The 23061-nt window shown below is 45.0% G+C and overlaps 1 protein-coding gene across 2 annotated transcripts in view; it reads left to right on the top strand.

The window, feature by feature from the left end:
• PPHLN1 (periphilin 1) overlaps nt 1-23061 on the top strand; it is a 401076-nt gene that overhangs the window by 247466 nt on the left and 130549 nt on the right. For both annotated transcript variants that reach the window (XM_069628026.1, XM_069628027.1), the window contains exons 8-10: nt 2555-2634; nt 6319-6447; nt 19765-19905. In XM_069628026.1, the coding sequence (XP_069484127.1) occupies nt 2555-2634; nt 6319-6447; nt 19765-19905 (350 nt within the window). The remainder of the gene's footprint in view (nt 1-2554; nt 2635-6318; nt 6448-19764; nt 19906-23061) is intronic.

The following is a 23061-nucleotide window of genomic DNA, read 5'->3' as shown; positions in this document are numbered from 1 at the left end:
ATGGGCCCTGGAGAACAACTTATACCTCACGGCCGTCCACCTTCCGGGGGAATCCAACTTGGAGGCGGACAGACTCAGCAGGCTGGGCGCAGACAATTACGAGTGGCAATTGAACAACCAGGTGCTGCAGGAGGTCTTCAGAAAATGGGGGCATTCACAAGTGGATCCTTTTGCCTCCTGGAACAACAGGAAATGCTGACTGTTCACGTCCTGGCAGGGCTAGGCCCCGTATCCCTGGGCGACGCATTCCAGATACAGTGGAACGGAATGACAGCATATGCCTTCCCTCCCACACCGCTGGTCCACAGGGTGATAGGCAAGATAAAGGAATCTTGTCACCTCAGCGTCGCTCTGATAGCTCAGTGGTGGCCCTGGTTCTCTGAACTTCTCAGGCTCTTGGACCGAACCCCCCCCCCACCCCCCAATTCACCTTTGGATGGGCACGGCTCATCTTCTGGCGCAGCAGGGGGGCAGAGTCCTCCGCCCCTCAGGAGGTAGCCCTCGCAGCGTGTTTCCTGAGCAGGTCACGCTGAAGCATCTGAGTCCATCAGTGGATAACCTAGAGATCATTTAGGGCGCCAGGAGCAAGGCTACCAGAAGCCAGTACAAGAGTAAATGGACCAGGTTCTGTCATTGGGCCGACTCTAAGGATATCAACCCCCCTCTCTTGCACATTGGATGGTGTGCTTTCCTTCTCGACACACCTTGCACACTCGGGTGCAAATAGACACGTGCTGCACCTATCTAGCAGCTATAGATGCCTACAGGAACTCTGAGGAGGAGCTCTTCTCCTCCACCAACCCGGTGGTTAAATGTCATCTGGCGGGCCTCGCCTGGCTTTACCCGCCCATAAGGGAACCAAAACGTGGTTCTGGGCACCCTGGCGCATAAGCCTTTCGAACCAATGGCATCAACGGACATCAGACTGGTCAGCATTAAAACAGCCCTGTTGGCCACAGAACCCTATACCACGTTCCACAGGGATAAGGTGGTCTAGAGAACGTACCCTGCGTTTCTACCTGAAGTACCCTCCTCCATCCATCTAAATGAGGAGAAAATGTTACCTACCTTCTTTGCTGATATAAAGGACGATGCTCAAAGGGTCTTGCACTGTCTGGATGTTGGACGCAGTCTGAAATTCTATCTGGACAGGACTAAGCGCTTCCGCAAGTTGGATGCTCCATTTATCACATTCGGTGGGTCAAAGCCTGGCTATCGGGCCTCCATCGCAAGATTGGATGGTGGCTGTCATCAAGGAGGCTTATGAAGGGCAGCACAAACCACTGCCAGAGAACGTGCACGCCCACACTGTCAGAGCCAAGGCCACAGCGTTCGCATTCCAGAGACAAGTACCGTGGCAGGTCCTCAGCTGAGCGACCACCTTGGCCTCCCCTTTGGCTTTTTGTAAGCACTACTGTTTGAATGGCGGCTCTAAGTCAGATGCGGCCTTCAGCCAGGCGGTTCTAAGGAACTTTTTCTCTTAAGGAGGTTCACCTCTCCACCCTGGGCCTACGCTCACTTGTAATCGCCCATGCAGTATGGAGGAAAGGGGAGGGGGACGTAAGTGTAATTAATAGTTACTCACTGTAGTGACCAACATACTCTTAGTCCATGCTCCCCTTTCCTCCATATGTCCCTGTCCCACCATCCTCCCCCCTAAACAAACTGCTTCGTGGAGTCAGGGGAGCGCATGCTCCCAGGACCGCACCTCTAAATTTAAAGGGGAAGAAGGTTTTTTTCTGGTGAAAAAGGTTCCGTCTCCTGTCCCTAGCAAGGGACGCCCATGCAGTATGGAGGAAAGGACCCTATGGACTAAGTCTGTTAGTCACTACGGTGAGCAACTATTAATATATTCTACACCTTGAGATGGGATCCCTGCATAATGTACCTTAATTAAAGTGGTCTTGTTGGCTTTTTATCAACATATGCCGATAAGACTTTAAGCTAAAGTGGGGTGCATCTGTTTTGCGGGAGTGCTGTTACCATAAAATTACTTCAGTAGGCTGGCTGCGTTACAGTACTGGGTGGTAGTACCCCAACCACCCCAAAATCATGAAAATGTAAACAGTGGGTTAGTACTGTCGATCTGCACACTGTCCATATATGCCGATAAGACATTTGTAGAAGATCTACTTGCTAGCCTACATGTTCTTTAAGCATTTTTCTTTAGAGCATACTCCTGCAATAATGCAAGTTTAGCCAGGAAGGTCTCAAGTACGTTTCCCTTAAGCTTGACTTCATCATTCTACTTATTTGTTTGAATACATTGGGATTAGGAGAAAGGGCCAAATAAGAGTTAAATAAAGTTGCTTTTATTCGCGGCAGCTGCTGCCAGATCTTTGATTTCTCTGATCGCCTTGCAGTAGCTCCACATCTGTCTCCATCCAGGGTGGCTGCCTTATGGAGGGAACTGAGTTAGTTCCTCAAAATTCAAATCAGTGGCGGAATTGCCATGCACAACAAAATATTAATGCATAATCCCATCAAAATTGGACACTGGGGAGAGTGCTGAGGACTAACTATCCTAATATTTTTATTTCACTTTTCTTTACAGCGAAGGAAAGGCCTAGTGTCCAGGCGCTGAAATCAAGAGACGCCTCCCCAACAAGCTCAACAGCAATACCCCCATTAAAGGTAAAACCTAAAGTTGCACTAAAGGCATTAACATACATTAAATACAATTTGTTTCGACATGCTTGATTCCCAGTTTGTTAGTTTGAATGGATTTACAAATTAATCCTCAGTTGTAATAGAATATCTTGTATTTCACAGCCTTTTACCATTCTGCATTGTTACCTCAGTGAAAATGCTAGGGGGATGGTCTTCAGTTATGATTACATCTAAGGCATCCCTCCCAGTTTTCCAGTGTTACTCAACCCTGTATTCAGTGCCTATTTTGAAGCTCTCCTACTGTTATCTTTTGTGTCAGAATGCTGCTTTTGTTCCTTGTTAAGATGGATTTTCAAGATCATCTCTGGGGGGTGGATTGCTGGAGGTCAACCTATTATGGTGAACAGGAAAGAAACTAAAGTCTAGCCAAACCTAATTAAGGTGGATAGCAGAGTGGTAAGACTTAGGAGGGGTGAGAGTGATCTAGGGCTACAGTGAGTCCACACAGAACACCACCAGTAATTCTAGTTAGACAGGTAAGTAAAAGAATATACAATGATTAGTCAAAGTTTAGTAAAAAGTGTGGTTGAAATGTGACACTTGTTACTGAGGTTGTTACTGGATCGAAGGACTGTGGTTGGCTTGTAGAGAAGGAATTTCCTTGTAGCGTTGGGCTCTTTTAACGGAAGGTGCAGTGGATGATGGAGAGATTTGGTTTTGAATTACATCCTAGGTTTCACTGCAAGGAGAGTGGTGTGTTTGGAGGGCCGGGTTGATGGGTTCCCATCTTTGCAGTCCCAGGAGGAGTCTACCTGCCACGTCTTGAACACTTTGTAGACTGTTCAAAAAGTATTGTTGACCACTACGAGCAGAGAACGACTGCACATTGTATCCTACTTGCCATAGGTAGTGGTCCAAGGGGGCATGTTGTTGATTGGTAGATGACTGTCCACAATCGCTCAAATAAAAATAGGCATGATCAAACCTTAAGTAGCTGTATCTGCCAAAGATGCTTTAAAAAGGACATATTGTATAATTGTTTTCGAAAACTGTACTTGCATAGAACCCAAACCAAACACTATGTGTCTTTTTTTTTAAATCTGGACTAGTTTGGATCCTTTGTTACTGGCATGATGTCCTTTAGAATTCCTATCTTTGAACAATTTTCCCCAAAATAACTATTTTGGTTAGCCAACACTAACTCTGCTTTGGAATCTTAACTCCCCCTGCTACTCTCATTTTTCATAAGGTACTCACAGCATGGATCATATGGCTGGATTCTGCAGGCATGTCCCCAGCCTCAGCACAAGAGGGATCCAGCTGCTCTACCCACTATAGCCATCACCATAAAGCTCCCAGCAGGTCTCAAACTTCCAGGCAGTCAAATCCTGGGCATTGCTCTTGGAAGAGCCGAAGATTAAAGGCCACCCTCATCTCTGAGTGCCCATTGTTCGCCCAACTTCCCTGTCTTTAGGACCAGTCAGTCCCGGGACTAGGTAGCATCTGTGGGAATAGGGCGAGGGGATGGGGCGGGGGCATTTTTGCTTCTGGGTATTGGTCTCACTGCGGTATATGAGGGCAAGTAGGGCAGTAGAAAGGTAAAGTGTATATGTAATAGCATACAATAAGGGAATGTCCACACAGTTTGTCTTTAAAACTTTATCCTTTGTAGAAGTTATTACTAAAGCCATCTGGTGAGTAGAAGGATGCACCTGTTGGTGGTAAGCAGGGCTGCCCTTAATTTATCCTGGCACTTAGTGATAACTTGGCAGAGCAGTCAAGGCTTCGCTCTGAGGCGAGTATGGTGGCAATGGAACAGTTGATGAAAAAGAGGTACTGGTCTCCTGTTTTGACTCCCCAGGCTCCACTTACATTCACAACTTATTTCCAACGTTCCCACAGAGCGTTGCAAACCATCAGAGTTAATAAAAAAAATAACCTAAAACATTTCTGAATTAAACACCGTTCTAAAATACATTCATGACAGCCTCTTTAAAATACAATCTATCATTCCATGGGATAGAACAACACCACATCATTGTGTATTCATTAGTAAATGTGGTATTTCTCAGAACATCACTACAAACTCTAATGTAACATATATCTGTTACCTTAATACTTCCTCAAATCAGGCATGAATGATGCTCCCTATTTTTTTTTTGTTGGGAGTATTTCCCTATTTTTAGGGGGGAAATGTAGCTGGTACGCCCCTTATCTGTAGGGCTGGCTGTTAAATAGACATCCAAAGGCAATAATATGAGCCCAGAGTACTAATTGGTCATGAAGCACTTAACAAATGAGGTTCTACAATATAAGGAAGACACCTGTATCCATTACAAACAAATAAGAGCTGGAATGAGACTGTATGCGCCTGTCGCTGTTATTCGGTCTGTGCCTGCGAGAATGTAGTTTGACTGGCCAATCCTGATTGGATAGCCACCAAAATGACCTTGTAAGAAGCTGGAGAGATGGGACGACCCCAAGTGTGCAACTTTGCCTTTCCATGCTATTCATCTTCTATTAACCAGATACCTCTTCCATCTGACAGTCCGCACTGGAACATCTGTGCCTGCAGGCTCTGGTATTCCTCTGTGCCGCCTTACTGGCTCTGGGGTATTTATTAGATCTTCGGTGGGAGCCCCTGCTTCCTGGCTGAAACCGGAGTGGCCTGTTTTACTGCCAAATCTATGGCGTGGGTCATCCTGACTGGCACTCCTAAAGTTGCTCTTCGTCATACGATTGTAACTGCTGTCTATGCTAAGTACTTTATCTTAACAGAGCTGCATTTTGCCAGTCATAAAGGTTCACCTCAACTTCCATGCTGCTTCTAGTGCTGTGTCCTCTGGTTTGGGTATTGCCTGAAGAGGTCCATCCAATGTCGCTGATCTTTGTCTCCTCACCATTCCACTCCCCAGTGCTCTCCTTACAGAACTGGAGCCCATAACAAAGAGCGCGTCAGTCCCGATCCTAACATCAAACGTGACCACTGCACCAATGACTCCTGCGCTTTCTCTGCTGTATCCGTCAGCCTGGATCCTCTTGCCTTGGCCTTTTGAACCTCCAGTATATCGCTTGGCTGCTTCTTAAAGGTGGTCTCTGGGCTATGTTTGCAGTCCTCCTTCAAGGCCCACCTGACTATGACTATTTTCTTCAATGGACTTGTGGTCCTACTCTCGAACCATCTTGTTGTTGAAGCTGGGCCTGTATCTTTTCTAGTGTGGTCACCAAAACATTCCACATCAATGTTTGCGACCTCTTAAGCTCCTGTAACCTATAAATAATACTTTTTCACCATAACCAGAGCTGTTGTACACTGTAGCTGTAACTCTCACCTCTTAAAAGTAAAGCCAGACTGTTGTTTCATGTTTACATTGTGGGAGATTGACCTAATGTGGCAGAAACCCTGTGCACATACTAAAGTTTGGCCTTCTTCAACCCCTGAACCGAGGACTTCAGGAAAACAGCCTAACCGAGTGCTTCTGAAAATAATTTGATAAAATAACTTGAAACAACCAACTGTTGTGTGTTTTCATAGTTTATATTGATAAATCAAGGGTAGTGCAACTCAAGGTGGTAAAACTGCTTGCTGCAATTTGCACAATGCTGGTGTATGTCTAATCTGTGGATTGGTAAGTGGCACAAGTGGGATTATTTGGATTCTATTATGGCTATGTAACCTTTACTAATTACATTTTTTTTCATTGTTAGGGAAGCAACCTGGACAAGGTGTCTAGGCCAACTGACGAGGAACTCATAGAGGCGGCAAGCAAATGGGCTGCTGAAAAGCTGGAGAAAGTTGTCGAAGATAACAAATTGCCCGAAAATGCTGAGAAATATGTAAGGATGATCCATCATAACATTTTGAAAGTACAAAACCATCATACTGTTCTCTCTCTTAATTTAACGCAGGAATTTCTTTTTAGCTGGCCTTCTCGAGTGGGCTGCTTTCTTTCTTGTTGTCAGAAAGTGGCATTGGGTCACTAGAGTACAAATACCAGAACACAGTATTATACTATGTTGATTTTGACAGTAACTTCAGAAAAATAAGTGCTTCAGTTCGTCTGAAGCCAGCCTCTCCACTAATGAGTTCAAAGGTGCAGGCAATTGAGAATCATGGCTTCAGTATAATCACCAGATCTCTGAATGTTGGTAGAGAGCTTTGCAAAATCACACCAGAAGATGAACCGTGGGAGTTGGTGAGATATGAAGCTGATGAGGATGACACCTGGCACATGTTGGAGTGAGTGACCAGCGCTAGCAAGATGTTCATGTTTAAGGATATTTGTACTGCACGCTGTCACCACCGGAGTGGTACCCTAGCGCTCTGAAAGAGGAAGGGAGGGTGAGTTAGTGGGGGGAAGCTGGAAAAAGTGCAAGAATGCAGTGATGTGCTCTTGGCGGCCTCAGCCCAGTGGTTCCGTTGGCTGGGCCTGGGGTGTTTTCAGCCGGTAGTCGTGTACTGTTGTGCGAGTCTGTGTGTGTTTTGTTTTGTTGTTGCAATGTAGTGAAGTTTGTGCGGTTTGTTGTGCTGTAGGTTTGTGGTTGTTTGGTTTGGAGTTTGAGAGGTGTATGCAGAGGGGGAAATTGTTAATGGAATTTATTAGTTGGCATTTCTATCTTGGACTGAGGTGCTGGGGTTGTGTAATCTCCTCAGATGGGGTGTGGGAGCATTTCTGCGCCTCGGTCCTGATCTGGGCTTCTCAGGTATTCACGGTCCCTTTCACATCAGGCCTTCACTTCCATCAACTTCCTACATAACCTTACCTGTCTCCCTTTCCTAATGTCCACAACTCAGTGTGGTGATTGCTAATATTTGACAATTCTATAACATTGCGGTACCTGGTAGCAGCTAAGGGGCGAGTGAAGAAGTTGGGCGGGATTGGCTGGGGTTATTGATTTTGTCTTTATGAGTGTTCTATTTTCCTTCTAGTCACCTGTATAGGTGTTGTGGGAGTTTCTTAGTCCGTTCTGGTATTTGACAGTGTCCTCTTAAGTTTAGTCATCCTTTTTCCTTTGTTGTTTTGGTTTTCAGTTTGTGTCTGTGGTGTTGAAGAGCCAGGTTTTTAGTAATTTCCTGAATTTTAGGTGATCTTTGGTGTTTTCTTTTGGGACGTTGTTCCAGGTTTTTGCGGTTAAGTGGTAGAAGTAGGTGCCTCCAAGTTTTTTCTTAAGGTATGGTTTTAGTTCTAGGTGGATTTCGTTGCCAATCCGCAGTGGATTTGGGGGATCTACGTGGGGAATATCACCACTAAATTTAGAAACTAATGTGGTTAATAGTGGCATAAGAAATTGCCTACAAATTTGAGGGTTTGGTTTGCAAACATTTCAGGTAATCTGGGTATGCTGGCATTGCTCTTACTGTTTCCTTTCATTTTGCATCCTAAAACCTCCCAGGTAAATTCCTCTGTAAGAGCTAGTCTTCGGATTAAAACATTATACAAGCTCGGAATGCAGATTCCCAGCTCAGGTTACAGAGATGGTAGTGGAGCTAGTACTCTGATTAAACCAATCTACACGCTTCAAGCTCAGGATGCAGAACTCCAGCTCAGGTTAAAGAGATGGTACAGGCTGTTACCTCTTAGATAACATGTCCTCTATAGGAGAACCAAGCCCAGAATTCTAGTCTCTTCACCTTGGGATAATATTATAACACAATAACAGAAGAGATTGAAACAAAAACTCAGGGCGTCAACGGATCTTTATCAGACAAACTATATTTCTGATGATTGTGGATCTGCTTAGAATCACATGCTGTGCATGTAGTCCGACATCTAGTGGAAATCGCAGAGTATTGTATCTCTTTTGAGATGCCCGTACAACAAGCTGTCTCGAGATCAGGGAGAGACACTACATCCATGCCCTCAAACTCTCAGTTTAGCAGCCTGGCTCCTGAGGTCATAGAGTTCGGGCACCTTCAGCTCCCTCAGAGATGCATGGACATACTAGGAGAGGCACGGAAACCTACCACCAGACATTGTTACTCCAGTAAAGGGAAGTGCTGCGTTATATGGTGTAATGTCAAGGGCTTCAATCCTATTGATTGCTCACTTAAAGATATCGTCTGTTACCTAACTCACCTGTTGGATTCAGTACTGGTTTTCAATTTTCTTAAAATCCACTTAGCCGCACTTTCAGCGTACACCACGTCCCAGAGCAAGGTTTCATAGTGGAAAAATCCTGCAATTAAAGCCTTTATGGAAGGGGTAAAGAGACCTCATCCCCCTATCTCCAACCCAGCTCCCCGGTGGGACCTGAATGTGGTTCTTACCAGACTAATGGGATCTCCCTATGAACCAATGCACAAGGCTAGCCTTAAAGCACTCACCTACAAGACCGCCTTCCTGGTAGCGATCACCTCTATAAGGAGAGTTGGTGAACTGCAGGCCCTTTCGGTTCAGGGCCCATTTGTCATGATTCACAAAGACAAGGTGGTTTTGCGCACACACTCTCGCTTTGCGCCCAAATTTTATCGGAGTCCCATGTAAACCAGTCCCTAGAATACCCACCTTTTTCAAAAACTCCACTAACATGGCAGAAAGAAGCCTCCACACACTGGATGTAAGGAGAGCCGTTATCTACTATCTGGAAAAGACAAAGCCACTAAGAAAAACAAACCTGGTCTTAGTTTCAGTGACAGCTGGTAGAGAAGGGGACCATGTCTCAAAATCAGCTATTTCCAAGTGGATCGTAAACTGTATCACACTGTGGTACACTCTTGCCAAGAGAGATCTACCCTTCACGCCTAGAGCACTCTCTACTCGGGGCACAGGGGCTACCATAGCATTAATTGCAAATGTTCCTCTAGATTCCATTTACAAAGCGGCAACCTAGAGTTCTGTACACACCTTTACACAACTCTACTGCCTGGATACACACTCTGGGTCTGATTCTCAGGTGGGACAAGCGGTGCTAAGACATCTTTGCTCATGTTCCTTCGCACATCCCACCACCATTTCTGGGTACTGCTCGCTAGTCTATGCACAGCATGTGATTCTAAGCAGATCCACCAGCATCAGAAGACATGCATTACTCACCATAATAGCATTTCTGATGAATGTATCTGCTTAGATTCACATGCGCCCACCCTTCCTCCCCTCGTGGAGTAGAAGGAACAGGCTCCCCCATGGCAGAAAAAATACAACCAGAAAGATCTCGACTCATGAGGCATTTTGGGTACATTACACGTGACGTTCGGGATAGTGGTACAGTCACGCCCATGTTGACGTCCCTTCCGATCTTTGAAAGAAAGATGCAAGACTCTGCGATTTCCACTAATGTCGGACTATACACACAGCATGTGAATCTAAGCAGATACAATCATCAGAAATGCTATTATGGTAACTGATGCATGTCTTCCCTACATGTGTACTAGTAGTTTAGCCTTGGGTCACAACGGCTTGCCGCCTACCCAAAAGTAAGAACAAAAGAAAAGGCAAGCCCCAGTTTAATGTTATGAGTTTGGAGAGAGTTTGAATACAACTTTAGAACAAACACTTTCACAAGTGGATTCTTGAACAGTAACACTAACAATGAAGTAGATGAGGCAAACGTAGAACCAAAAGTGATTTCTAATTACAAATATTATATTGTCTCATTCTCAACTGCTTTCAGCCATGAGCCATTTTGGTATAAGCTTCATTGTCGTCCGTAAACAATCCTGATAGGAAAAAGAAATAGGAAAAGTTGCTGCTTCTTTTTTACTGATGAGCCAAAGCTAGCCAAGACAGATGCTGCAAAACATCCAAGAAGGGTTGTGTGGGGAGCTATAAGCCCAAGCAACTAAGAGCAACAGTTTACTGTCGAGACAGACCTTTTTATGGGACGAGAGAGGAGGCAGAACTAATGATCCTAAGGAAAGCTTGACCTGGTATAATTATTCCAGAACACAGGACCAATTTCCCCTAATCACCTCTAGTGTTTGCTAGTCTATAAAGAGAACTTCTATTTTGAAATGGAGTTGTCTATTGGTCCTTCGGCTGTTACACCTCCCTGGTGCTTTCCGATGAAAATGGACTGCATCTCCCAGTGGAAAGGCAGGCTCCTCCATCTGAGCCCGAGCAGTCTTCGTGTGCATTTGTGGCTGCTGAGATGCTGAGGTACAAGGACTGGGGCCTATCTGACAAGGTCCTAGATGTGCTCCTTTCAGACTAGAGGCTGGCTACCAAGTCCTTTGCCTGCAGGTGGCATAAGCCCTCTGGATGTTGCAATTGGAAGAGTCTGGATACTTTGAACTTTCCGAAGTGTTCTTGATTTTCTTTTTCCTTGGGGACTTCACATTAAACCTTGTATATCTTTTATGTGGTGTTAATGCATTTTTTAGAAAAATGTTTTTTGATACTTGTGCTGTTTAGCAAATGAATTAAAATATGATATTTGAATTGTTGGATATATGTCATTCATTAGACTCTATACAGTCCATATTTGTTGAGTGGCTGTTTGATCAGATTTCAGATTGCTGAGGGTAACATGTTGTGTTAAATAAGTGTATATATGTCCCTTCTTTTGATTAAATCGATAGTATATCCCCACTTGGTAGGAGGGATTGTCACTTTAGTGTGGGGTAACCCGCTAATGAAATTACGTATTTTGATAGATCAGTCATTCCTCCCATCCTAGCCCTCATTACAGCATGCTGGTGACCTACTGTAGTTCTGTGGTCCTTCATAGCCTCATTTCAGCACCCAGAGGCCGGAGTGCAGCCAGCTCTATTTATACCACCGGTGGCTTCACATCCATAGTCATGGCTTGCACTGATGCAGAAACGCAGTGTGCCCACTGCTGACGGACAAGGTTTGAAAGGGAGATTTGTTCTTGAAGGATATTTCTAAGATGGGATATCCGCAGGAGGAACAATTAATCCATCCGAAAAAATTATTACCAAAGTTAAGTAATTTGTTCTTCTTGCTCATTTATTTTTATTGATTCGAAGAACTCGTCTTCATTATTGGCTAGACCAAATAGATCGACAAACCCCAAAGAGCCACATGGTAGGTGGAAAGAGGGAGCACATTGCTGCCGTCGGTCTGTGGAGACTTTTCTTCTGGCGATTCTGTTTCTGCAGAAGCGCTACTGTGAGGATTTTGCTGCTTTAGTGAGCTTCTTTTGCCAGGTTGACTTGGATTTTGAAGGTGGACCGGACCTAACCCTTATACTATCAAATAACATAGCAAGGATCTCCGCTGCCTCTTCCTTCGGTATGGCGCTTACTGTGGGGCTCCTTTAAATGCGATAGTGAAACTGAAATCCCCATCGGCACCGGGAAGGGAAAAAATAAGCAGGTTCTGGGAACTCCTGGCAGCGCATTGGTAATTGAATACAATAGGTAACATGTTTTTTTAAATGGCTACACAAGTGGTCAAAATCAAAGTAGCTTTGCCGATCTAAATTATGTTGGGAATGGAAGTGTGGCTAGGCTGCAACAAGGCACAGGCTAGAGTGTTGTGCAGCCATGGACAGTCGCATGTGAGCTTGCTTTTGCTGCATCCGCAGCACCTCTTAGTGTAGACTTTCCTGGGATCATCTAGCTTAGTGCTGGGCGAAGCAGACCTCTCAATCACATGAAGACACTAAACCAGCGCCCCCCCTCCCCCCTCCCCCCACCAAAAAACCGGCCGTGGCGAAATCAAGGGAAAGAAGCCCTGGGCAAAACTGCAGCAGACTCTAGGCAATGTCTGATTTCAAGCAACAAATGAAGTACGTCTGGGCACGGCCAAACAAGTTGCAACTATGTGAAATGGCCTGGAAAATGCTTATTAACGCAAAAGGCAAGAGTGTGGGCGAATTGAAAACAGGTGTGCACCTGAAGTATCGCTCTTTCTGTTAAAGGCAGGAAAGAATGATACTGCGTTCCTGATCCCCGGGCAGAGTGGGTAGACTTTCGGTGCTTTTCAATTCTAGTAGTGGGATCAGATTAAATGGTCATTGACGAAAAGAAACAAAAAAATGCATTAAAAGTAACTGCCGAGGGATTGAGGCAACCTCCAAACGACAAAAAGCACAGATGCTAAATCATGTAACGTATTAATAGAAGCTAAAATAAACCAGCAAAGAAAGAAAAGGCTGAGGGCCTGCCATTCTCCAGCTGACGCAAGGAAAGCAAGGAGGGGGTCGCAAAACATGCCCCGCCCAATCCGTTTGGGAACGATCGCCCACAAAAAGCCTCTGAAGTCATTATACTGCGCAGACCATTCCCTGCATGCCTATTTTCTGCCAGGAGGGATTTGCTTAGCCTTTTACTCTGGCATTTGCGCAGCCCATCTCCAACACGGATATTCTCAAGAAATAATGTGAGGAGAGATAAAGTATAAGACGGAGCCAACCCCAGCAAGGTCTGGACAGACCACACCCCAACATGTGGAGTAGAATGTGGACACTACCAGGGTTTCATAGAAGAGGAATGTGAAACTGAGGACTGGAAAAGAACACGAGGGACTAGATTCAGGGGAGTACCCCATTTATTCCCTGTATCTCATTCCCCAAAAGTAGATCGTTGCTCTTATATTGCACTTGTGAAAAGGGAAGCTACGTGTTTTGGCATCAAACTGCAAGAGGACCAAGAAGATAGATTTTGTAGACGATAATGTAGGAGGGACCTTGGTGCAGAGCACAATAATTCTCTTTAATTTAATTGAATAAAATGCATAGGTGCCTTAATTTAGAGACACCTGCCACACAGTCAAGGCAGTGACCCCTGCAATAGAGGTTGAAGCCTTCTCCTTCAGACCCACTCCTGCCAGTAAATGTTGAGGTGCGCCAACATCCAAGGCTGATTCCCCAGTGGGTAAAATGCTATATACCCTGGGGAGAAGAGTGCCACTACCACTGCCTGTATAATGTGCAGAATGCCTATGTTGCCACTTTAGTTGTCAGATATGACGGATCCAGTGGGATGACATCCAGCTTCTGCTCACGGGCATGCATGTCGGAGTTGCCACAGGCGCATAAACCATCATAGCGGAAGGCCGGTTAGGCGTAACACAACTGTTAAGAGCAGCCTGGATTCGGCTGAGACAGCAGGGCACTAGCAGAAAATGCTTAAGTTATATAAAAAATAATCTTGGCGAAAGATAACCAGCTTTAAACCGGAAACCCAGGCAAGCCTGAGTAACAAGCCATTAGATGAAGCCTTAGCAAAGGCAATAAAGGAACACAAGACACAAGTTACTGGCACTGTTGGCTGGTCATGCCTATCCAAGATGCGTCACACCCTGTGCAAGGAGAGAGCATATCTCACAGCGAATGCCTTCGTTTCCACAGCCTTAGCATGGCATTCAATCCACCCAGACTCAAGGCCAGTACAGACAGACAGACAGACAAAGAAGAGGAAAGGGCAGCATAAGGGATGCCTCTACCAAAGGCGGACCCACACCCAAGCAATGATTCCTTTCCATCCCACTGCTGTGGCGGAAGAATAAAGAACTGTGCTCATGTTAGGGAGGATCACAGAGCGGTATTCTACACAGTGACACAAGTTTGCTGCGTGGAGTACGAAACCGCACCATATACATCTAAAAAACACACAAAATTAACATGAGCAGCCCCTAAAGGTAGAGATGTTGGCTCTTCTGGAAAAGGTGGCCCTAGAGGACGTTCCTCGATATGAGAAAAATAAAGACATATACTCAACATGTTTTCATGGCCAAAAGGTACATGAAAATTAAAATTAGGACAGTCTCTCAATATTTGTCCGCAGAACAAGCTCGTTGAGGCAAAGTGTTTCAGGATGACAGTGTTCCAGGAAGTAATACCTTTCTTCAACAAGAGAGACTGTGGCATCTCTGGTCTTTAGAGCTGCATGCTTTAACATGACCATTTTCCAGGTCAAAGTACTTTCTTTTGGGATAGCATTAGCACCAAAAGTACTGTCTGTGGTGGAAGCGCCTCATTGCAGACAGGGATCCATTTTTACCCTTATCTAGACGACTGGTTCATAACTGGGAGCAGCACCAAGCAGTGCGTCCAACATACACAGGAGACTATCACCGATGCACCAATTGGACATCTCAATAAATGTACCCAAACCAAGTTTAGTCCCGTCACAAGTGTACATTTTCTGGGAGCGAAAATAAATGACAGACAAGCACTTGTCTATCCAAAAAGGCAAAGTGTCTAGGCATTCCAGGCAACGGTTCCTTGTTATCGCATACCACATGCAAGACTACACACAAGACCATTTCAGGAATGGCTTGGTACAGAATAGCCTCGAGCAACAGGGCACTGGGATAATCTAGTGATCACAAAGGTTGTGTTAGCTTTGCAATGGTAGTACAACATAAACATGTGCAAGAAATGGCCCTTTTCAAAACCCTCAGTGCAGGTAACTGTGATAGTAGTTATGAGGTTGGGCACACCTTCAATCGCTTAGTCCTGCAAGCCAAGTGTACAGCGCGGGAGGCACTGTTACAATGTTTTGGATCTAATGTCTGGTCTAACGGGAGTGTTCTCCTAAACACAGACAACAATACATCTGTGTTGTATTTTAAACACATTGGTGCTCCCACTCCCAGGTTCTGTGACAAGAATCCTAACAAATGGTGATTGTGGAGGAAGATGAAGCTTCAAGCCCAGAATGTCACCAGGTTGGACATTTGTCTAGGGGACTGCTTCAGCCTGCATATCCAACAGGAGCTCAGATGAGCACAAATGTGCTCAAATCGTAAAAGTGATCCATTCCCAAAGTAGACTTCATTGCATCGAGTAACAACTCAAAATGCTACAGCTACACGTCCAGGTGCCACGAGCCAGCCTCTTTGCAAGGCACTGTGGCTGACCTGCCACTGTCCTTCCTCTCATCCCTCCCCTAACACCACCGATATACAGGGTAGTACACAAACTGATATGGGATAGGCGTGACAATTGTGGTATTCCTGCCTGCTACGCATGGTGGTGGAGCCCACAGTCAAGCTCTACTCCATACACACTCTGCTAACACAAGAAAATTAGATAATGCACCTAAATCCACAGATCATGAATTTGGCATCCTGGGTGCTGAGGTCAGAGATTGGTCATTTAAAACTTCATCCAAGATGCATGGACCTCCTCGAAGCGGCAAACCAAACACATGCAACTTGAACAAGTAGAAGAGAAATGTGATCTGTGTAGGGAGGTCAAACAATGAATAAAGTGGGATGAATTTAGTGAAACAGCCTGTCTTTAAGAATTTGTAACTGTGTCAAGGATGAGACAACACAACGTTTGGCTTCCTGGTGCTTTCCGTAGTTTGGGATATTGGCTTTCAGAGTCCCAAGGCTAATCTTCCAAGTGTCGGGCCTCCCTAGTCTAATGAACAAAAGTTCCAAGGTGATGGTCAACACAAAAGTCTAAACCTACATTTAGCGGTGCCTTAAGCCTGCTGGCTAACCCTATTATGAAAACAAAATGTTCTTCATCCTTGGCAAACAACTGTTAATAAGTCTAGCCTCTAAATGTCCATCCCTATTGTAAGTACATGGTGGTATCATGAGCAATCTCCGTCAGAGTCCAGGCTTCCCCATGGTTCCTTGGACAAGGCAATCCCGATACCACTAGGGTTGACTCCCCCTTAAAGGACCAGGAATCGCCAGAAAGTTTTTCTAGTCATCCTCCCTCAAGTAAAAAGTTCATGTGTGTGTTGGCTAAATGGGGATTGACCAGGGCAATTGTATTCATGGGTATTTAGAAATGGCTGGTGTTGTTTTTGAGCCCTTTACAACACCCCCACTTTGTTCCACGCACAATGAACCGATTGCCCAAACACCTTTCTGACGGTAACATAAACAGGCAGTATGAGCAGAATAGGAGGGAGTGTACTGGGGGAAAACCTGAGGATTCAGATGCTGGTGGAGAAAAGCCTGTGAGTCACACGCAGGAAAAGGAAAGCCTGCGGAGCAAGTCACAGGTGGAGGAACTCACGCAGTGTGGGCCGTGAGAGGAAACGTTCTTCTGAAAGGCAGAAACAGGAAGTAGCCAGACGAAGAAGACCTACGTGGAGAAGCCAAGGAGCCTGCAGAACGCTGCTCTGTGAGCCGGTCTAAAGGAAGAGAGAACCGACAGAAGAAGTGAAGTCACAACCACGCCAGATGTGGTTGACCGCGTCTGCACGCCATGGCCCCAACAAACAGATGCGGAAAACTGAACTGTAGTTCCAAGCCAGCTGAGGAGGGTGCCCCTCCTGAGGAACGCTGCTACAACAAACAAGGTACATAGTTGTCCTGGGGAGGAAGGCATAGAGCCCTTGCTATACCCCATGAAGGGGTGAGCGATCACAAATACCAAGAATGGGTGAGACAAGAGACCCCAAGAACGGATGAGAGTGCAGAAACCACCAAAGTGGGTTGGAAGACGAGGGACCCCAATGGCGGGGTGGGAGAGCAGAGACCCTAACTTTGTTTTTTTTTAGCAGAGCACCCAAGGCTGGCTGAGAGGAGAGACCCCACTAAGGAGTAAGATGCAGTACCCCAGGGCGGAGTGTGAGAAGCCCTTCCCCACGATGGGGAGAAAGAAACAATATCCCAAAGAGAAGTGAAAGAAGTGAAAGAACCCATTCCCCAAAGCGAAGCGAGAAGAGCAGCACCCTTTGTTTTCTTTTAGATGGGGCCAGGATAGGCCTTGTTATCTTTTTGGTTTAATAAATTACATGTTGTAACATCTTGTAACATGATCTCTTGTCTGTCTCCTGAGTCTGACACATCAGAACAGCCCCCCACCCCCTGCTCCCCGCCTCCTGTGCACCCCCCAACAGGATTTTGCTGCTGTGGCCTCCGCCTTGTACTGGACAATATCACTGCTCGAGGACTTCCAGCAGGTGAGCTGCGTTGGCCAATTAGGTTACTCCCTGTTTTCCCAGGGAGCGGCGAGTAGCCCTCTTTATAGTCCTTCTTATTCACCTTTGCTGCAGGGTGAATTTGAAAGGGACCCAGTAGTGGTGTGTCCCATGTTCTACCTATCGATGGAGTTCTGAAGGACCTTTTCCCATTGACTTATTAATGGTCTTCTAGCCTCATTGTCGTTCTCTTTTGCCTTGGGTAGGTGGTAAATTGCCTATAGTAATTCTACTGCCCTGTTACTAGCCATTAAATATGGGCCCAGATCTCGGCGTCCTCTTGAAATGGCCTGCGTGTGTGTTCGTGACTCTGCAGTGCTCTGCTGCTGTTTAAGCGGGGAGGGCTGCAGTAGCTGGGCATCCACCTACCCCTTGAATGCTCTGGTAGGTTAGTTTCTCTGAACGCTCAAGTACAGGAACTATGCTTTGCGGTGTCTCTCTTATCGGCTCCCAGGGCTATGTCGTGTAGTCCTCCGTCAGTCCTTTAGATGTCTGTCCTCTGAGATTAACTGTATATGGCAACGTTCAGTGGGGTGATGCGATCAGGGAATCCCGCTTCATCAACCTTCTGGGAAGCAATTAGGGTAGCGACCAGATCACTCAAGTTCAGCATTGCCAAATGGATTGTGCATACAGCAGAGGAGTGCTACACTCTTGCTGCTACCATTTGCACAGAAGCCTTTGCCTTCCACATCAAGGGCATACTCAACACGAGGGACAGTTCCCATAGCCACAAACTGTAAATAAAATGCAGGCCTGGCCTGGCAGCCAGTGTAGGTTTCTCAGAAAGGCACTTATACTGGGGGAACAAGGGGGAGCCTTCACCACTGTTGGCAATTTTGTTTTGGAGCATAGAAGGAATATCAATAGTCAATTTTGGAGCCAGTTATTGCCCTGGCTATTTGGCTCTTGTAATGTTTTTAAAGAAATGGGCAAATGTTCTTAGCTAGGCTAGGCGAATACACTACATTGTAGCGCTCATCATGTGATGCCATATTTGCAACTCAACCTAGTGATTCCTTAGTAATAATCGACAAGGGTGTCCATTGAAAAGAAAGGGGTCTTATTCCTATGTTATTTTAGCTTTGGCTGGGGTAGAAACAATGACTGGTTCTGTTTTAGGATTATTCAAAATGGATGTCCATCCAGGTTTTGATGGTGGTTCAAGTGGCAACAATTGTAACGTTATCTAGAAAGTCGTTGCCGGTGAGTCGAGGGTGAGGAGTAAAGTGTGGAGTGGTTTGAGACAGATTACAAATTATAGGCGGGAGACTGCGGAATGCATTGGTTTCATCAGTCTCAAGGCCTCCGAGAGATCCAAGTGCTGGGGTTCGAGGGAAAGGATGAGGGGCACGTTAATGCTGCATGAATCTGATGTTCAAAGGGTGCTGCATTGGCTAGTCTGGGCTTTTATTTCTGATGGCTCCTTGCTGTTGCAAGGTACGGGATTTAAGATTTGAAATTGTGTTAAGCCACGTATACTTTATTGCTTGGATGAATTAGTACATATACAACATGCGTGCTGGTAATACGTTTCTTAATGCGCAAGATTCTCTCCCCATCCCTGTAGAACATCGGTCTGGTTTCACCAATGCATTCTATTTCTTGGATGTGTAAAATCCACTGTCGATAGAATGACGTTTGTGTCTACCGTTTTTCAAAGTGACTGCGTCATCACAAGGCCTTAGAAAAGTTGACTACAGCGTATCCTTTATTTTTTCTTAAAAAGTGAATATCTCAAGCGTACTCTATCAGATTTTTGAAATGTCTTTGACGTGCGCCACTTCCAGGTAAGGGAAACTTGTGTGGGCAAAATTTCAAAAATCGAATTGCGCTGTTTCGAGATGTCTTGAAAGCATGTTTTTTTCTTAAGCTCTAAGGAAAACTCCATGCAAAAAACACGCTTTACCAACATTGTTTAAACGCCGTGGTGCAACCGAGAACCCCTTTTTAGGGGCGTGCCTGTCTGTTTCCTAAGGGCCGAGAACCTAGAGAAAATGACTAGCATAGGCAAACTTTTCTCTTTTTCAATTCGACCTTATTTTAGCTTATTTTTTAGTTAAGTGAACAAATGTCCAGCTGTTTCTTCGAATTTACCCAAGTACTTTAAATGTCATGGTTCACTCCATTTTTTTCTCTTTCAGACGAATTTACAGACTTATTTAATCATGTGCAGATTGGCCATAAAAATGAGCTGGCAAGTTTTTACACTTAGGCAGTTTAGTACTTTGGATGTTTGACTTTGCCAAGAAAGAAATGAAAATAATTTTATAAAAGAGGTGAGCACCGATATGACAGAAATGTCTGCGCTGCCAATGTTTTATGTGCTATAAAATTGAATTTTCCTTTCAAAGGCTAGTTCTGGGGCAGTAACGTTTGAAGACCAAACCCAAGAACGTGAACTGGGCGTGAAAAGCGGCGGAGAATTATTTGACAAAAGCCAACTTAGCAGACGGACAAAAGCAATAGCAGCCAAAACGAAAAACATTGAAGAGGTGAGAAATTAAATGAATAACTTCGATAGTGTGATTGCATGTTTGTGTGTATCAGCGTGTTAATAATTGTGAGTTCTGCCTGACCCTTGGTAGCTAAACCTGCCAATGTGTGTCCACTGTTTTGCATTTAACTGCCATTGGTAGTCCAACCTTTTGCACAGGCATGTTTTGAATGCTGCGTCGTTCCCTTTTGACAGAATTCCTATGTTTGCGATTCTAGGTCCCCCTCGACTTATTGCCTCCCCCCTCCCCTTTTTTGGATTATTTTCTTTTTTTGGTGGCCAGCAGGACTCCTCCTGAAGCCCCCCTGCCTTTGTTACCGTTTTTGGCCCCTAATGTATCCTTTTACTGGGGTGTCTCTTAGGCATCCCTATTTGTCCTAGGATGATTGTATCACCCAAATTGGTTTTAGGGAGTAGGTTGGAGGCAGCTGTACTTTGGTTTTGGCTACATCAGAGGTGCGAGACATTTTACAGCATTGGTAGCCCAATGTACCTTTTTTGTAGCCGTTGGGGTACCACATTTGTTTGTTTTAAATCCTGTTCTATGGCATTTTGTATCTTAGGTCTTCCTTTATTAAGGGCAACCACGAGGTATGATCAAAGGGGCCATTCTGACCATGTGGGTGCTTTGTGAGCCCACATGGCAGCCACCATATTGGTTTAAACTGGTTTAGACCAGTGTAGTTCATATGTTCTCTGTCGCTTCCTGGTGGAGTGTCTAGGTGGAGTAAAAGCCCTACTGACCATCCGTCCTGGCCCCTGCCTCATTGTTTTGGCTGGCTTTTATGCAGCTTGAAGGAAGTAGGTATGACAAGCTGCTGAATGAGTTTTTCCTCACCAATCTGCTGTTTTTAACCCTCAACTAGTCATACTGGTCAAGCTTTCCATGCTGTAACTGTTTTCTGGTCCACTGCCAGGGTCTTCTGCTTTGCTGCTTGTAGCTGCCGCTGTCCTGAAGTGGTTTGGGACCTCCCTCCTCCCCCTCAATACCTTGATATGCTTCTTGGGCTGTTCCACTATCCCCAACCGTTAATCCTGTGCTGGGATTGTTTTCTGCTCGGCAGTCACTATTTGTTGTCAACCAAGCCGCTGGGATCACTCTAAATGGGTTCCTCAATCTTTCCAGAGTCTTCCTCATGTTATTTTTCACTCGAGGCCGTCGTTGTGGCAATGCTGTATATTTTATTTTCTGTTGTCTCTGGGGGTCATCATTTCCTGAGGTGTCAAGCCTCTGGGCAGCAGATTCTGTAAATTGCATCTCACAAAGAAGCCTGTTGTCACCCAAGTTGTTTTGCTGTGTCAGAACACTTTTCACTGAAACATCCACTGTGTACTTAACTCTGCGTCCTGGGGTAGGTAATCATTCCTGATACTCTCACTCCGGGATCCCTCTGGTCCGGGCTTGAGATCCTTTTGGAGGAGAGTCTCAACCGCATTGCTCATTGGCTTACATTGGGGACGGTCCCGGTTTTCTGCAGCTTCTCCTGAGGCTTATGGCTCTACAGGTGATCCAATCTTTGGATTAGGGTCTCCTTTGGTACTCCCTGTGGTTTTGTCGCAGACACTGCACCTTTTGGTTAAACACTTACCCCCCCACACATACAAGCTGATAAATCTTTGACTTAGTTCCATGAAATTTAATGGAGCTTTCTACCTGCCCTGGAACTCTCCTAAAGTGACTTTGGGGTTAACCCCTGCCTTTGGTTATTTTTCCCTGTACCCATAAGGGGTTCAAAAAGGAGTTCTCGGATTCGAACTGGAATTTCTAGTAATGATCATGGATAGTTGAGGCATTTTTGAAGCCCTGCTCTTCTTTACTGTAAATGTGAACGATTGGTATACTTGTAACTGTGTGTGACCATTTCTCCTGAAAGTGAATTACACTGGTAATTGTTAATAAAATGTATCCTGATTTTTGGGGAACATTGTGCTGTGAGAAGAAATAGATTTTTACCCCCGAGCCTGATATTATTTATCATGTGAATGTTTGTATTTTAATACTATGCCTTGGGGGACCGAATTAATGTGGTGTCAGTGTTGATCTTGGGGGCATTCAGGACTATTGTACTGGTAAGTCGAAATCTCCCGTGCTCTTTTTTTGCCCGACTCTTGCCTACATATGGTCGGTCCTGACCCCTGGTCAAGGACCCACCATAGATCAGGGGTGGGTGTTGTCTGGAGAACAACTGTGCTATTGTGTGCAGACACGAGGCATTTTTACCCTGCTCTACTGGGTTGTGTGGTTCTCTTGTACCACTCTTTCCCACTGTTATTTAAATAAGTAATACTTTACATCAGCAACAAGCCATGAAAGTTAATAAATACATGAATATACATCATGTAAAGATGGTAAAACAGTTGATGAAAACGAATGTCAAAATCTGACCCATTTGGTCGTTTGCATATACAGAACCAAAGAGACTATAAAAAATCGTTTCAGTAACTAGCAGCTTTTCTAATGTTTACGGCAGCTTATGAGTAGTTTTGGATTGCCCCAGCGACTGTTTTGTCAGATAACTGCTGAAACCCGCTAGAACGAAGTATTGGAAATAGCGTAATTTTTCTTATGTTCAAATATGTGGGACATAATCGAACAAAATGAAATAGTTTCATTAATGTAAGGACAGATGACCCAAATGGCCCTCTGCTTCTTCCAAAGAGTCAGCTTCTGATCCACCGAAAGCAAATTCGGTCTAAAACTTGGCAAATACATTCTGTCCTATGGCTTTGGGATCCAGTTTAAGTAAATTTGTCTCAAGCCATAAGCCATAATTGTAAAGTCCTGTCTGTTGGTGTTTTTAATCAGTTCCCTATCCTCTGTACTAATAACTCAGCATTATTTAAGAGTAGAGAGGATAACATTCGTGTCCTTCCTCACTAGCAAAGAAGGGTTGTTCTAGTGTATTTCATGATTCATGGCCACATGGGTTTGAATGGATCCACAGGATTTTAGCTGGCTGCACTTTAGTCAAAATATCATGAAGTATCTGGCTAGTCCAAAGTGCTAGAGGTCTGCGTTTAAACTAATTGGCTATATAGCATAGCTTAATTTCATTAAGAATGGAAAAGACCTGAGCAGATGTGGGTAACATAAGAAGCATTTAAGGAAAGCATCCTTGTTTACTTTGTAACATAGCTGGGTCTTCAGAGCCCC

This window comes from Ambystoma mexicanum, chromosome 12, assembly GCF_040938575.1.
Source record: "Ambystoma mexicanum isolate Mex_15411 chromosome 12, UKY_AmexF1_1, whole genome shotgun sequence".
NCBI classification, from domain to species: domain Eukaryota; kingdom Metazoa; phylum Chordata; class Amphibia; order Caudata; family Ambystomatidae; genus Ambystoma; species Ambystoma mexicanum.
Note: the sequence above shows the minus strand (reverse complement) of the source record. Positions and strands in the feature narration are given on the sequence as shown.